General features: G+C 32.8%; 2 protein-coding genes across 3 annotated transcripts in view; both read left to right on the plus strand.

Moving 5' to 3' along the window:
- The window catches only part of LOC120353660, a 172,966-nt gene that overhangs the window by 77,302 nt on the left and 81,111 nt on the right, over nucleotides 1–14,553 (plus strand). The gene's annotated exons all lie outside the window — the stretch shown is intronic.
- The window catches only part of LOC111061085, a 7,912-nt gene continuing 7,188 nt past the window's right edge, over nucleotides 13,830–14,553 (plus strand). The window contains exon 1 of the mRNA XM_039437285.1: nucleotides 13,830–13,835. Within this exon, the coding sequence (XP_039293219.1) occupies nucleotides 13,830–13,835 (6 nt within the window). The remainder of the gene's footprint in view (nucleotides 13,836–14,553) is intronic.

Below are 14,553 nucleotides of genomic sequence, written 5' to 3' on the forward strand. Positions count from 1 at the left end.
TCTTATTTCATCTATTGTTGAAAAGTTATAAGACATAAAAGAGCGAAAACCTTCAAGAGCGGATATCTCAGAACCTATGAGAGGCATGAAAAAAATTTAAAGGACAAAACTTGTTGGTAATTTTGTAAGCTAAAATTTTGTACAAGATACAAATGTTCATAAGATGCATAGTATCCGAGATATATGCTAAAAATGAAAAAAATGTACTTTCTAACCACCCCCACCCCTTTAAAACAGGCGGTAGGGGTGAGGACTTTTGATATGTTAATCCTCTTACTATCCTTAAAAGAGCTGTGGAGTTGAAAATTGTGTTCCAAACTTTTCGCTCTATAATCTTCCGTTGACTGGACTATTTATGCACGTATACACGTGTAAAGGTTAGGAAAATTATGTTTGACGCATCATCACGACTGAACTACTGGACTGATTCACTTGAAATGTTTCGCATATAAATTCTTAATTAACCGAGGATTCTTATAGGCCTATTTTCAATTCTTCTAGATCTCATTACGTCAAGTTTTCAGTTTGTCAAGGTTTTAAAATAGACCCTTGCGGAGCACAGGTTACCTGCTACCCTGCTAGTATTATAATAATTTAGATTTACCTCAATTCCTCTGCTATTCTCATGCTGACCTCTTCACTTTCCCTCCCCACTCCACACTTCTCGCTTCCTTTTCATCTTCCCCTTTTTTCTTTCTTACCATTCTCTAGGCTTGCTCTTTTCTCTGTCTTTTCGTATTCTTCTTTTTTCATTCCTCTATTATTTTCTTCGTGCTCTCCTCCATAGTATTTTTCTCTTTAAATTATTCTTGCCAATATAAATTCAATTCCTGGTACCTTATATATATATATACTGTATATCTATAATAAGCATAATTTGAATTGAATTGGAGTCGTTTTAATTTCCAATAAGAACACTATCGAATCAAATTCCCTGGGGTGCAGAATACAAAATTTCCTTTTTCATTGATCTTTATTGATGAAGTGCATCATAACGAGTTTCAGATCTTTGTCATGCACGAGTTATTCATTTTGTTTGAAAGTTATTGCTTCACAGATAAATATTGTCACGTTATTCTTTATATTTAAATAACGATTAGCCTCCTGCTTGGCATCAGTCGGTAAGCATGAGATTTGGTATAATTAGGTCGTGGTTTTCTAATAGTATTCAGTCTTAAAAAATCTTGATAGGCCTAGATATGGGCTTCTCCTATAACTCTTGTAATTCAATAAATAATAATATATATATATAATGATACTTATACTATAGTGTTGAGGAATAAAAAAATAATTGCACACCATGAAAGTTTCATACATATATTACACAAATAATGCAAAGATCAATCGAGGCAAAAAATATATATATAGAGCGATAAAAAATATAATATAAAAATAGAACAATAATTGAAATCAATAAAATATCACAGGCTAACTTTATATTCTAGATTTATGGCACGAATCATTACCATGTGCCTTTATCTTAAAATCATATGCATTCTTTTGCATGTAGCTGCGATATGCACTTGCTAATACTTGTCGACTTGGATAATTCAATCAAAAAAAATGTGTGCTCTAAGATCAGCTTGATAAATTAGCCACTATAATCCAATATATATATATATTAAAATCTCTAGTACTTAGTAGATTTATTGTATCGAATATATTTTTATCTTAGGGTGCAAGATTCGGCACCTGACGGAATAGGTAGAGCCATTCATCTAGTGAATTAGAACTATAATAATTATCGCAAATTGTATTGCAAAAAAAATTAAATATGGTATGCATGTGTTCAATAGCCTAGATTTTGTACTTCTTTGATTTAATAGAAATTTCTAAAATATTGATCTATATTTTTCTTTCAAATAAATACCTTTAATACTAATTTTACTTGCGCAAGTATTACTCTTATTAATTTCTTAATTTATAATAAAACCCTTTCGGCGAGCTAGCTTTGATCATCAGATTAATTCGAAGCACTAGGGCGCCCATCACTAATTCAAATTTAATCACTCACGTGTCGAAAATCTTCTTGTAAGCCGTCGATGTCGATCCAACTCCATGTGGTCCGGGAATATGGTAGCCGGAATCGTCTCCTCCAAGGGTTATAAATTTAATTAAAAATGAAAAATGACTTCTGCTTCACAATAGCATCACGAAGTCTTTTAAGAAATTAATAATTTACTTTAACTTTAACTTTTACAAAATCATTAGTAAGGTACTACGCTCTAAAATATTTGGGGTCCTCTTATGGTGGCATTTGGCTGGCGAGTGCTGGTTCTTCTTTTTCAAGTTTTACAGATCCTCTTCCGACTTTCAAATTAGCATAAAATTTAAATATCTTAGTCCTCCGCCATTAGGTTCAAATAGATCTTACAAAAAATGCCAAAATATTGCTTAGATTATATGATTAATAATTTCTTTGCATTCGAGCCAAATCGATAACATAGATTATACAATTTTTAACACAAAAACTATACATTATATAAATATATAGAATATTTTGAACTGGCCTACAGTTGCCGCCTATTAACTGCCGTTTTACTATTGGTGCATGCAAATTTTATTCGGTATTCATGCGCCTGGTAACTCTTATTTCCTGAATACATTTAATTATTTTTATTTGGTTTTTTATTTATGCTCTTTACATGCTAGTTAATATTCTATACATTAATATTAATTCCATGCTACCTAATAATTAGCCACGTGGACGGTGTTTTTTCACATTGCACACCATCCGATTGCAATAAAGCTCTGCCAGGGTTTTGGTCAGATTCTACGTTCCTCGGTTTGATCGATCTCTAGGTCACCGATCCGTGAATACATGTACATAACCTCAATCTTCAAATTTTATATAACAATCTATTTATGAGCATAACTTCCTTCAAATCCTTTTTAGGTTCTTGTACCATTTAGCCAGAACAAGCTGATGCTATCTAATCTTAGTTATTATCTATTTGGCGATATTAGCCAGTTACTTTATTTCCGACCTATTATTGTTTCTGTTAGGGCTTTTTATCTACCCAGATTTAATATGTTACAATATGTAGCAAACTCATACGAAAACGACATTTCTGAAGGTAAAACACCAATAATGGTACATTATTCAACAAATTTCAATATGATCAAACTTAATGAGACACGAAACAAATTTGTTACACATTAGTTCAGCAAACTTGTCACATTGAAAGTAATTCAGTTACATTAGAAATTCAGTTGCATACGAAAGAGCTTGACCATTATTGGGTTTATTTCCAAGCAAAAATTCTTCAGAGAGCCTACAAACCTAACTTACAACTGATAAAATGGGTTTGAGCATTATTCTCGTGAGTACTCTCCATTTAGTTTTTTCCAAATTCAAGAAAAAACCTTTTTATCATCAAGTTGCTTTAAACAAAAATTCTATTTTTCTAACAATTCAATCACGCCTAATTTGCTTCTTAGCTACAGTACAGTATATAATATGAGTCCTTCCTGCATTGGACCTACTGCGATTTGTATTTAGATATTGTAACGCTCCTTGTGGGGTTCCTGGTTTATTACTTGAGCAATGCCCCAGACGGAGACGACACACATTTATAAAATCTTACACTGAGTCCTCGATGTTGTAATCTCAAACTTATAAGTGTGTGAATGAATACTATAGAACACCAGGCTGAGAGATTCAGTATAAGATTCAATATAATAGTCCAAATCGCGGGAGGCATAAACTCCTGCACACCCTTAATCTGTTCAATGACTATCTGTGTGAGAATAATATTTCTTGCAAGTATAAGTCGTAGTGTAGCAATTGCTAGACACTAGATTCAGAGATCTTAAATTATTACCTGTATTGAAGACAGTGTACAAAATCAAACAGGTCGAGCAAGAACTGGTGCATATAATTTGCGGGATTGCGCCACTATAAATTCCGACGGTCTAGGATAGGTTTGATAGACCAAATGCCGTTCAGAAGATACTTCGCGGACAGAATCTTTCCAAGTTTCAGGCTCTATTGTGTGACTTTTTACGCTGTAGCTGTTTCTGCTCTGTGGTAGGAACTTTATTCCTAAGTCGAAGTAGGGCACAGATAGAAGCTGATATATAAGCAGGTGTAAGGACAGAGAACGTATGATCTCGATCTGACCCCTCTTAATATTTCCACTTAGATCTGTTCCTTTATCCATATTTGGATCAATTATTTCAATGATTGTCTTTGATCGATGCTTAACAAGTACAAACGTGCCAAACACAAAATCTGAAGGGCTGAAGAAATAATCGAACTCAGGAAATAAAGTATTAAATTTGAAATATAATGAGCAGTAATAATAGTTAATAAACAGTACAGTTTCAAGATTTGATAAACAAGTTTTGATTAATTTTCTGTTGACAGGCTTATTTGAATTAGTGCTATGATGCTGGGCTATCATGCACGTTCTTTTTACAAAGTTTTAAAATTCTTAAAGATAAATTATGATTCCAAATGATTCAACCAGAAAATATTACAATATGTGAAATTTAATCAGGGTTGTGGTTCAGACAGATAAGGACAGTTAAACGACCACAAAACTTACAATTATAATCCAGTACACTTATAGTAGCGCTTTCAACGAAGCCAATTTATTTAGCGAAGTAAAATTGGAGTAATTTTTGTACTTTTTGAAGCGAAGGGTGGGGCCCCATAAATAAAGAGAACTCACGTGATCCTTCTTGGTGTGGTAGTTTCTTTAAATTAATTTAGATTCGATGGCTCATCCAAACTTTGATCTTCAGCATGTGGGAGATTTTTTAGAAATTAATTATCTCCTTCACCAATCAAAAATGAATAATAACATTTAGATTTATGGAAGCAATCAATTTATAGAATAATTTACAAATATAACAAATGATATTGCCTCAGGTATAGGCTAACATTTAAAATACATAAATCTAACAAATAAGAATCTCACTAGAAGAATGGTAACTTTTAGAACAAGGTATTTACAGTAAGGAATAAAAGGGGAAGTAGTCTCTCTTCTCGAAACTTTTGCTGAGCACTTCCGTCTTACTTAATTTGCATAGAAATTTTGCTATTGGTGGAACTAGTAGACGTATACATCACGTCAGAGATGAGTAAGAGAATAGTTCTTACCTTACAATGAAAAAACTTTTTATCATCAAGTTGCTTTAAACAAAAATTCTATTTCGATAACAATTCAAACATGCCCAATTCGCTTCTTAGCTACAGTACTGTATATAATATGAGTCCTTCCTGCATTGGACCTACTGCGATTTGTATTTAGCTATGAAAGCATGAGCTATAATTATTTGGTTGAGAATTTTTGGGAGTGAATGGTGAACTTTCCTTTAAAATAGGTGGACTCGTTATATGTAATTTCACATATATGCTACATGAATTTTCATCAATCATTCAATAGTATAACCTGTATAATCGTTCATAATAATAAATTCCTTCCTTTCCTTTTTTCCCCTTTTTCCTTCGTCCTGGTACCCCCAGAAGAAGGGAGTTTATTATAGAAAAAAAAACAAAAAAAATTGCATGGTTGCCTGTAAAGTCGGTATACGGGCGAAAGTGTTACGTGACAACAACTTTGAGTGGTAAAATAATTTTAATGTGAATATTCATTCGTATAGTAGGAAGAAGGATGAAATAATAGTAACAATTTAAAACATTTATTTATACAAAGAATTATCTTTAAAACATTAATTTATACAAAGAATCTCGCACTGAACCACAACATTGTGATTACTACAACATAACCTATTCAATTATGCATGATTATGTGATTATGCATTATTGTGATTACTACAATATAATCTATTCACTTATTCACCTAAGCAGGCGCAGTCGCAGGAGATTGCTTGCGGCACCTGCGCAGGTTGACTGCTCCGTTTCACTCTCTCTCCAGGTGAAGGAGCAAGGCTACTCGCCACTGCTCCTATTCGTGCTCTTTCCAGATGACCGTAAACCGAAACGAACGCTCTCACTCGCTCTCATTGTGAGCGCATAACGTGGGAACGTAATGCAGTTTCTTGAAGTGTCACCCGGCAAACCAATTTATAAGACGTTGTCACGTCAAAAAAATTAAAAATACACTTATGAAAAGAAATCTTACAAACAAAAAAAAGAAAATTCCTTTTCAGTGGATGATTTCAAAAAATTATAAACCAGACGAAATAATAATAATAATAAACAAATAATAATAATATTTGAGCTCAAAGATTTGTATGGGCTCAAGAATGTCAGAATAATCCCAATCGAGCTGTAAGGTTATTGATGTCTCAGAGACTCTGGTAGGGAAAATGCAGAAGTCTGTTCTGCTTGATACAGCTCGCATAGTACGCCAAACGCCTCAACATACTTGGTAAAAAACTTTATCAATAATAGAAAATAATGCCAAGAGGTTGCAAAAATCTTGCCCCTCTTCGCATAAGCTATCCGCAATTGCGTGAAAAAGATAATGATAATAAGAATATATATTTAGATTTTTTATTCCAGTGAACAATTCCATATTACACTGAGTTCAAAATCAATATCAGTATTTATTTTTCAATAATAATCATTGTATCATTTCCATTTGACAATTTTTTGTCAGCCCTTCATGATGAATTTTAATTTTGACATTTATTGAATAATATCAATAATTATATAAAATTCTTTATAATATAAAAAGTTTATACTATATACTTCTTAATTTATAATTTTTCAATATACGATATAATTCTCTTGGATGGATAAGAACTTCGCATCATTAACATGAGAGACTCATATAATACTCTTTAATTTTATATAATAGATAAATAGATCAACATTATATTCTATTAGAAGCATCCTCTGCTATCTAGAAGGAGAATCCCTAAACATAAATATTCAGACTCAAATTATAGCAAAACTTCATCACTTCTACCATATCATAATCTGGTACATAATATCAAGTGAAGAAGGTTGCTTCAAGGGAGAAATACCAGTGACAGTTGCAAATTTCGAAAACTTATATCCTCTCAACTCAGTCATTCCAACTGCAACCAAGTAATCCCGCCACAATGCAAGTCTTCAACATTGCTAGTCCCAAAATACAATTTAATATCAGATTATGTTATTGTTTTTGTAATTCATGTGTATTTTTACAGGTGAATATTTTTATAATTACTTCCGCCTTATCTACAGATGGACATTTTGGAAGAAATTTCTGCTGTATAGAACGTTGCACATATCCATGGATTCATCCGTGTCATGCATATGAGTATCAATATCCAAGAGCTTGCCCACCTCCATTCTACAATCCTCCTGTCCGAGAAACATCAATCTCTCCCTTCAATGCACCTCTCGGTTTGGACAAAACAGTGTTAAAAGTCTTGAAAAATCTCACAGAAACAGTTCCTAATTCATTAGCATCATCATTAGATCAGGAGCGGGTTTTCACGTATAGAGAAAGTAGTTCCGGTTCGGAAGAAATATTGATAGTTTATAGTTAACTCCCCTCCGCCCATATTTTTTATCAACGCTCACTTAATTATATATAAACAATCATCATCACTGTTAAATTCATGATAGAAGAATGAGAATGATTGATATACAATGAAGCTTCTATTGAGTGCGTCACAAAAACTTACTTTTTAAAAGATCATGCCGTTTAGCAATTGGAATATTAGCAATAGTAGCGTCAAAAATATCATTTAATAATTGAAAAATGGGCAATAGTGACGCCGAGGACTCTTATAGGCCTATTTTCAATTCCTCCAAATTTCATTACGTCAAGTTTTCAGTTTGTCTAGTTTTAAAATAGACCATTGCGGAGCACGAATTAACTGCTAGTAGGTTACATATTGGGTTCTTCAAGATTTCACACTGAAAAATCACACTTCTACTTCCTAAGTTTTTATTTCATGAATTTTAAAATAGGGAAAACTTATTTCTAAACACAAATTCACTCTAAAAAGCAAACAAATATATAATTTTTATGATAGTATTGAAGCTGAAAATGTTACATTACAAACAGCGGGGATTGAAAGAATCAAATCATTTTAGCAAATATTTTTTTGTTTGATTCCAATTCAAGGGGAAGGGTGGTGACAGGTGTGGGCACCCCTGAATTATTACAAGCTTTTGTATAATTTGCCTGTCACTGTATCCAAAGCTTAGCTACCCGAAACGAAATATTCCATTTCAAACATCAAAAGAGTCGATCTGCTACACTGTAAACCATAGAGAATATGACCGAACTCCTATTCTATTCTCTCTGTTGGAGAACATTTTAAAAAATAGTTTAAATCAATAAAGAATGAAAGAACTCTTGTGATTTATCCACATAGCAATTCCATTTTTTGTAGCAAAGTTCATTCACTTCAATATTTTTCTCCTGGCCTTAAGCGGATAATGATACTGCAATCCTGCAAACTCGTGACCGCTTCACCCTTCCTATTACATATTATCTCAAAGCGCAACAATAAATGTCAATCCTCAGCCAGCCGATTCCCTATTCATCACACGATTAAATGTTTCAGTTCTATCTTTGATACGTTAAGGAAATCCATAGTATCCATGAGGAATCCATAATCAAAGGTTCTACAGTCCGGTTCGAGAGAAGAATATGAATTGGAGGTGAACTTTTGAACTATCTCTGTTCCAGTAAACAATTCCAACGTGTGGAATAATGAAAAAAGTCAGATTCCTGGAGAATTATTAAAATTTCCAGGTTAACCTTTAGCGCAGTGGATTTTCCTGATTCACCTTTTTCATTTTTTTTCACAAGGCGGTATGATAGAGAATGTTCTGTAAAGATGAGATCCAAGTTTCATCAGAGTAACATAAATAATGAATTTAATTTTAGTTTTAGATTAAGTTGTTTCTAGATTTCACTGCATCCATGAAGAATATTTCTCTTATACAAAAAAATAGTTTTCGGTTAGTTCTCCCAAAATCCACCATGTTGTGTTTTTTCAAGTCTCCCTATTATATTATCCAGAGGATGAAACAAAATTCAGAAATACATTATCGTAATGTAAAATTTGTCGATGATTAATTTGTTCTCTTACAATTCTACAAGTTTTACAACTCTTACTAATAAGAAAATTTTTCATTAATGAACTGGTTTCTTTATACATTTCATTCGCAACAATGTTGACTGAAATTTAATTTTTATTTTTTATTTTTTTTAGCTCCACAGCTCAGGGTAGGCTTTGCCTTTCTCCACAACATTCCTTGAAGCCTCTCTGTCTTCAATCAATCTTCTCCATTCTCTATAAACCATATTATTTATTACATCATCCCTGATCTCCCATCGTATTCTATTTTATTTATCTTGTTATGTCTTTGAAAAATCTGATGATGTAAAGTAGCACGACAATAAATTTTAATATTTTTATGAAAAATTATTATTTATCAATATTATGAGATTATCAAGATATAATAACATTCATTCTTCACAGAATTAAAGTAGACCATAGTAATTCTCTTGATAAGCTGCTACTTTTACATTCAAATTTCAAGGACAAGAATGAAATATTATGATTAAAACACTCCAATAGAGGAGTAAATATAAATTTTATTCTGCATTCTAATAAATTGGTGTAGTTTATCAGGCACATCCGTGTGACGTCATCTTGTGTTGTGATCATAAACATGGGGGCACGGATGACATTGGCTTACACACGTGCCTAGTTATGCCGAGTCAATGTACCCCTATCAAATTATGCAAATATCAAGAATAATATCAGGTGAACCAGTCAAGTGGAAAATATTACAAGAGTATGGTATCCGGATGTGATAGACAATATGCTTGCGGAAACTTGCAAGATATTCCTACGGTTTACCCATTACCTCAATATTATTATCTATATGTTTGAATATTGGTGTTCAATATATCAATGATAAGTGAATCGAAAATTATTATTGAGCATGTCGAGAATACAAATGTGATGTTTATGCTTTTATACATATTACGTTTGCGGAAGCTTATTACTTGTTAGGTAGGCTACACGAAATTACTTGTTCAATCAATACAAAAGATTAGCAGATCAACAATTGTATGAAATTTTCTTGAACATTATAGTATGGGTGATGTCACATTGCCTTGAACAATATTGTTGTACCGTTGTACGACAATAATACCTACGTGTGTCGATACGAATATATACACAAAGAATATAGATAGGATTGTATAAAAATGTAAATAAATGGATGACTGTCATAATTATTGGACATGTCATTATCTATTATTCTTTGTTGAAAAATTAAATCCGTAAATATTACTATCAGTGATAAATATTACAATTACTGAATTCAAAGAGTTATTGGTATCAGTGAGAAATCTTAATCTTATTATCTCTTTTTGAAAGCGGCTTTGTGCAATGGTATAGTCTAATCATTGATCAGTAGGCCTACAGCAATAGAATAGATTAACAAATATACATATTAATATTGTGAACGTTCACACAATGGCAATCTTGTAATATTTTTTTTCAAGAACAGTTGGTCTACGTGATTGATTTGAATGTTCAAGATCTTTTCTTTGTGATATCTTATCAAAGTCAAATCGATGAATTAAGATTCCTGGATATGAGAGATAATTCAGGGATCCATTACTGCGAGACCGAATTTTTTCCATTCATCTAAGTTGAAGCCTGATTCCTCTTCAATATGTTCCTTTTTCTCCAATCTGAAACTTCTCATTTCCATTTCAGCTTTCCATCAATCATTTTCTCATTCTTCCACTTGAAATCTATTCAGTGATCTAGATTAAATAATATCAAATATAACTTTCTTCCGAATAAGCTTACTGCACAGAATCCAGGAACTTTCCTCTGAAAGTTATATTACAAAAACAAAATTAATTATTCTAAATTCAAACACAAATCTATTCCCGGTGAATTCAACAACAATTTCGCAAAGTATTTCAAATCCATCATTCTTCTATACTATTGTAGATCCTCTTCAATGTTTGATTCCATTACGAACTGCTTGTTAAATATTCACTTTGAACAATTAATTACGACATAGCAGTCAGGCATACCCAGAGAGAATAGAATATAACCTATGACTAATAGAATAGTCTATTCTATTCTCTCTGGGCATACCTGACTGCTATGTCGTAATTAATTGTTCAAAGTGAATATTGTAGATCGTTGACTTTCAATTTGATTATCTCTAAAATCCTTAAAAAATCAAATACTGGTGATTTATAATTCGCATCTCTGATCATGGCATCATAATCTATTATTATTGTTATCTATACCTGAGATGGCATCATAATCTATTATTATTGTTATCTATACCTGAGATAACAATTTTATGCGTGGATTTCCGAATGGAAGAATAGTAAGAAAAAATAATAGTCGTGAGAGACCATATCAGTTCCATAACGTTATCTGAACCCAAAACCTGAGATTTTCAAAAAATTTGGATTTTGGAACAAGAAACTGATAATTTGAATGAGTCTAGTATCACAAAACATCTTATCCTACGGAACTACGAATCTCTAAAAAATGTGTTATCAAGAAGCAGGAAGTAGAGGCAGAACAACTAATTCAACTGTTATTGGGTAGAAAATGGAACAATGAAATTAATGTTAGATAAAAAGAGACAAAAACGTGAAGGAGATAATTAATTTAGAGTGGTATGTGGTAAGTAAGAGGTAGTGACGGTCTCCTTAGAGAGAGAGGGAATGATAGTGAGAGTAAATTATGACGTTAAAAGCGACCTTCAGAGCACTGAGAAGCTGAGAAGGAAGATACCCATCACTTCTTCTCTTTTTTATTGTTCTTTTATTCCTTGGCGACCTGTTATAGTAGGCGTCTCCCCACAGCTCACTCACTCACACCCGCTCTATCTCTCTCTCACTCTAAATGTTATACCTGAAAACAACTTTCTCCGAAAAATTCAGAATCCGAACGGCATTCAGAGCATCTCTGAACGAAAAGATCTCTAGGAATGAGAAGATCACTATTCTTTCGAAAATATTCAAGATAGTTCTGAATGGAAATGTTTCATTGGATGGAGCACAATTAGGTCAATGACAGGAAAACCCCGTGATTTATTTATTTAGCGTATGGCAGATACACAACACATATTATAAAGCTCATGAGTTCAAATGTCCATATAATATATACTATATTTTTCAATATCTTCAAGATGTTGTGTAGTTTTTGTTCAGGAGAACATTAGCTTGTCTGACCGCCATTATATGCTAGGCATTTAGCGTAACCATAGCCTCCTCTAATACAGAGGAGGCTATGGCGTAACCCAATGTGCACCATGGAGGCGAACTGGCTTTACACATATTTGAGTAAAAAACTGATTGCTGGAACAATTTTGAGGTTAAAGAAGGTTGAAACTCTATCTAAAACCCCGTGATATGATTGATTATGATGTTGAACATAGTTGTGAGATATTATTTAGTTATGATTAATATTACTTCTACATTTAAAATGTTCTTGATTATTTTTAATATTTTATAGATTGTACAGAATAACTCTAACTTTCAAATTCAGATATACAGTACTTTCAAAGAACTTTTTTCTATTGATTCAAGCCAGATCCACAGATTCAAAACTTTAAATGGTTATGTTTTTGGAAGTAAATACTGTAATTAATCAGATAAATTCAAATTTCTTGTTGATACATGTTTTGGACTCAAATTTGTGTATAAGTCAAATCATAAACTCTACATCAGGGGTCTCCAACCTTTTTTATCCAAGAGCCACATTGTTAATTCTTGGGAGGCTTAGAGGGCCAATAACAAGGATGTACGTGGAATCTGACTTGTGGGGACACACACGACGTGGGATTTGGGGGGTATAAAATTATTGACCGAGCGAAGTGAGGTCTAAGATTCAAGTCGACGGTTTTGCATTCCTCTTTATGTTAATATGTTTATATCTATGTTTAAATTTTCCGCATTTACAGCGAAACACAGCAATAGATTTTCATGAAATTTGACAGGTATGTTCCTTTTTGAATATTTCGCGTCGACGTATGTATAAGGTTTTTTGGGATAATATAAAAGGAAAGGAGTCTCCTTCGAACGCCAATATTACCTTTCAAATCAGACTATAGAATTATTGATTATAAATCAGCTGTGGAGTGGATTATTAATTGCATGCAATGACGCATGCAATTAATATCTCAATGTAACTTGATGAAAAATCAGCTGTCGTGTGGACTTTTAATTGCATTCAATGAGGCATGCAATTGATAACTCGAAATAGCATAGTATTTTCTCCCGACTTTTCCTGGTTTCAATTCGGTAAGCTTTTAATGATAGTAGCATAGTTGCTCACAACAAATTATTAGCATTGTCGGTACACCAACCCAAAAAGTCATTAGTTGTTTACACACCAATATCCCGCCGATACGACAGAACAGGACATAATAATTTACTCTGACTGACAGTATTAGAGGAGGCTGTGGTTTATAACTGAGCTAGGTCTACTGTTCACAGAACTACTAGTTATATTTCCATTAAAATGATATGAGGAGTTTTAAGTATGTTTAAGTAGGAAGAAACAAACCAAGTCAGTTCATTTCAATACAAGGCCAATTTATTGAGTTTAAAAAGCTCATATGAAAACTTGATAATGCATGAATTTACATAAAGTTACCATGCTGAAAGAGAATACTCATTTTTAGTGAGAAATTGTTTTCCACTTGAAATGTCCGCCCATTTAGGATCAAACTTTGTGGTTTCGATCATTAGAATTGATTTCAAATGTTCATCTGACAAGGAAGTATTTGGATTTAACAATCTTCATTTTTGAAAATGTCTGCTCACACTTGTAGGTAGATCCAAAAAGAGAAAATCCTCGAGCATGATCTTTTATATTTCTAAAGTCTTTTTCTGGGAGAGAACTGTAAAATGGAAGTAGGTTACCTTGTTTGTAGCGTTCAAACAGGGACATGTACAGTCCATGCAGACCTTTTGCTAATGTCTCGAAATGGTTGATCTCTGCTTGTTTACAGCTAATTAATTTTACAATGAGAAATGGAGTGTCTAGTAAGAGAAGAGTACTGTTGTCAAAAATGTGTAAAAATATATATTTAAAAAAATCTGTTGCAATAACTCTCGGCGGGCCGGACAAAATCTATCCCGCGGGCCGTAGGTTGAAGAGCCCTGCTCTACATCATAATCTCTGGAATGATTATTTCAATTATTTGTTGTCAAGGTTGAAAGCAGTTTTGGGTGAATGCCGGTTGTTTACACCTGAATTGTATCTTATTGTCTATGATTAAACTAAGCTAACTAAACTTTTATAATTTCATGATTATCATAGACCATTAAAAATTGATTCGTATCCTAGATTCCCAATCAGGCAGCACTTTTATATGAGAAATATTCAGTTTTGGTTTCGGATGCAATTCGTATCTTTTCAACTTCTAAAGTAGCCCATTGTATAAGTTCAATTTATCATGTTAAAACGTTATGCCTATCCAATTGGTACCATTTAACAAAATTAATATTTCAAGACCTCCATTAGACTGTGTCTTACCGTCTTTAACAACACTGATTCTAAGTCAATATGATTTTCACTATCAGTCTCGACTCCTTATTCCAACAGATTGAATTAATTGAATACACTTGA

Source organism: Nilaparvata lugens, chromosome 11 (genome assembly GCF_014356525.2).
Source record: "Nilaparvata lugens isolate BPH chromosome 11, ASM1435652v1, whole genome shotgun sequence".
In the NCBI taxonomy this organism is placed as follows: Eukaryota; Metazoa; Arthropoda; class Insecta; order Hemiptera; family Delphacidae; genus Nilaparvata; species Nilaparvata lugens.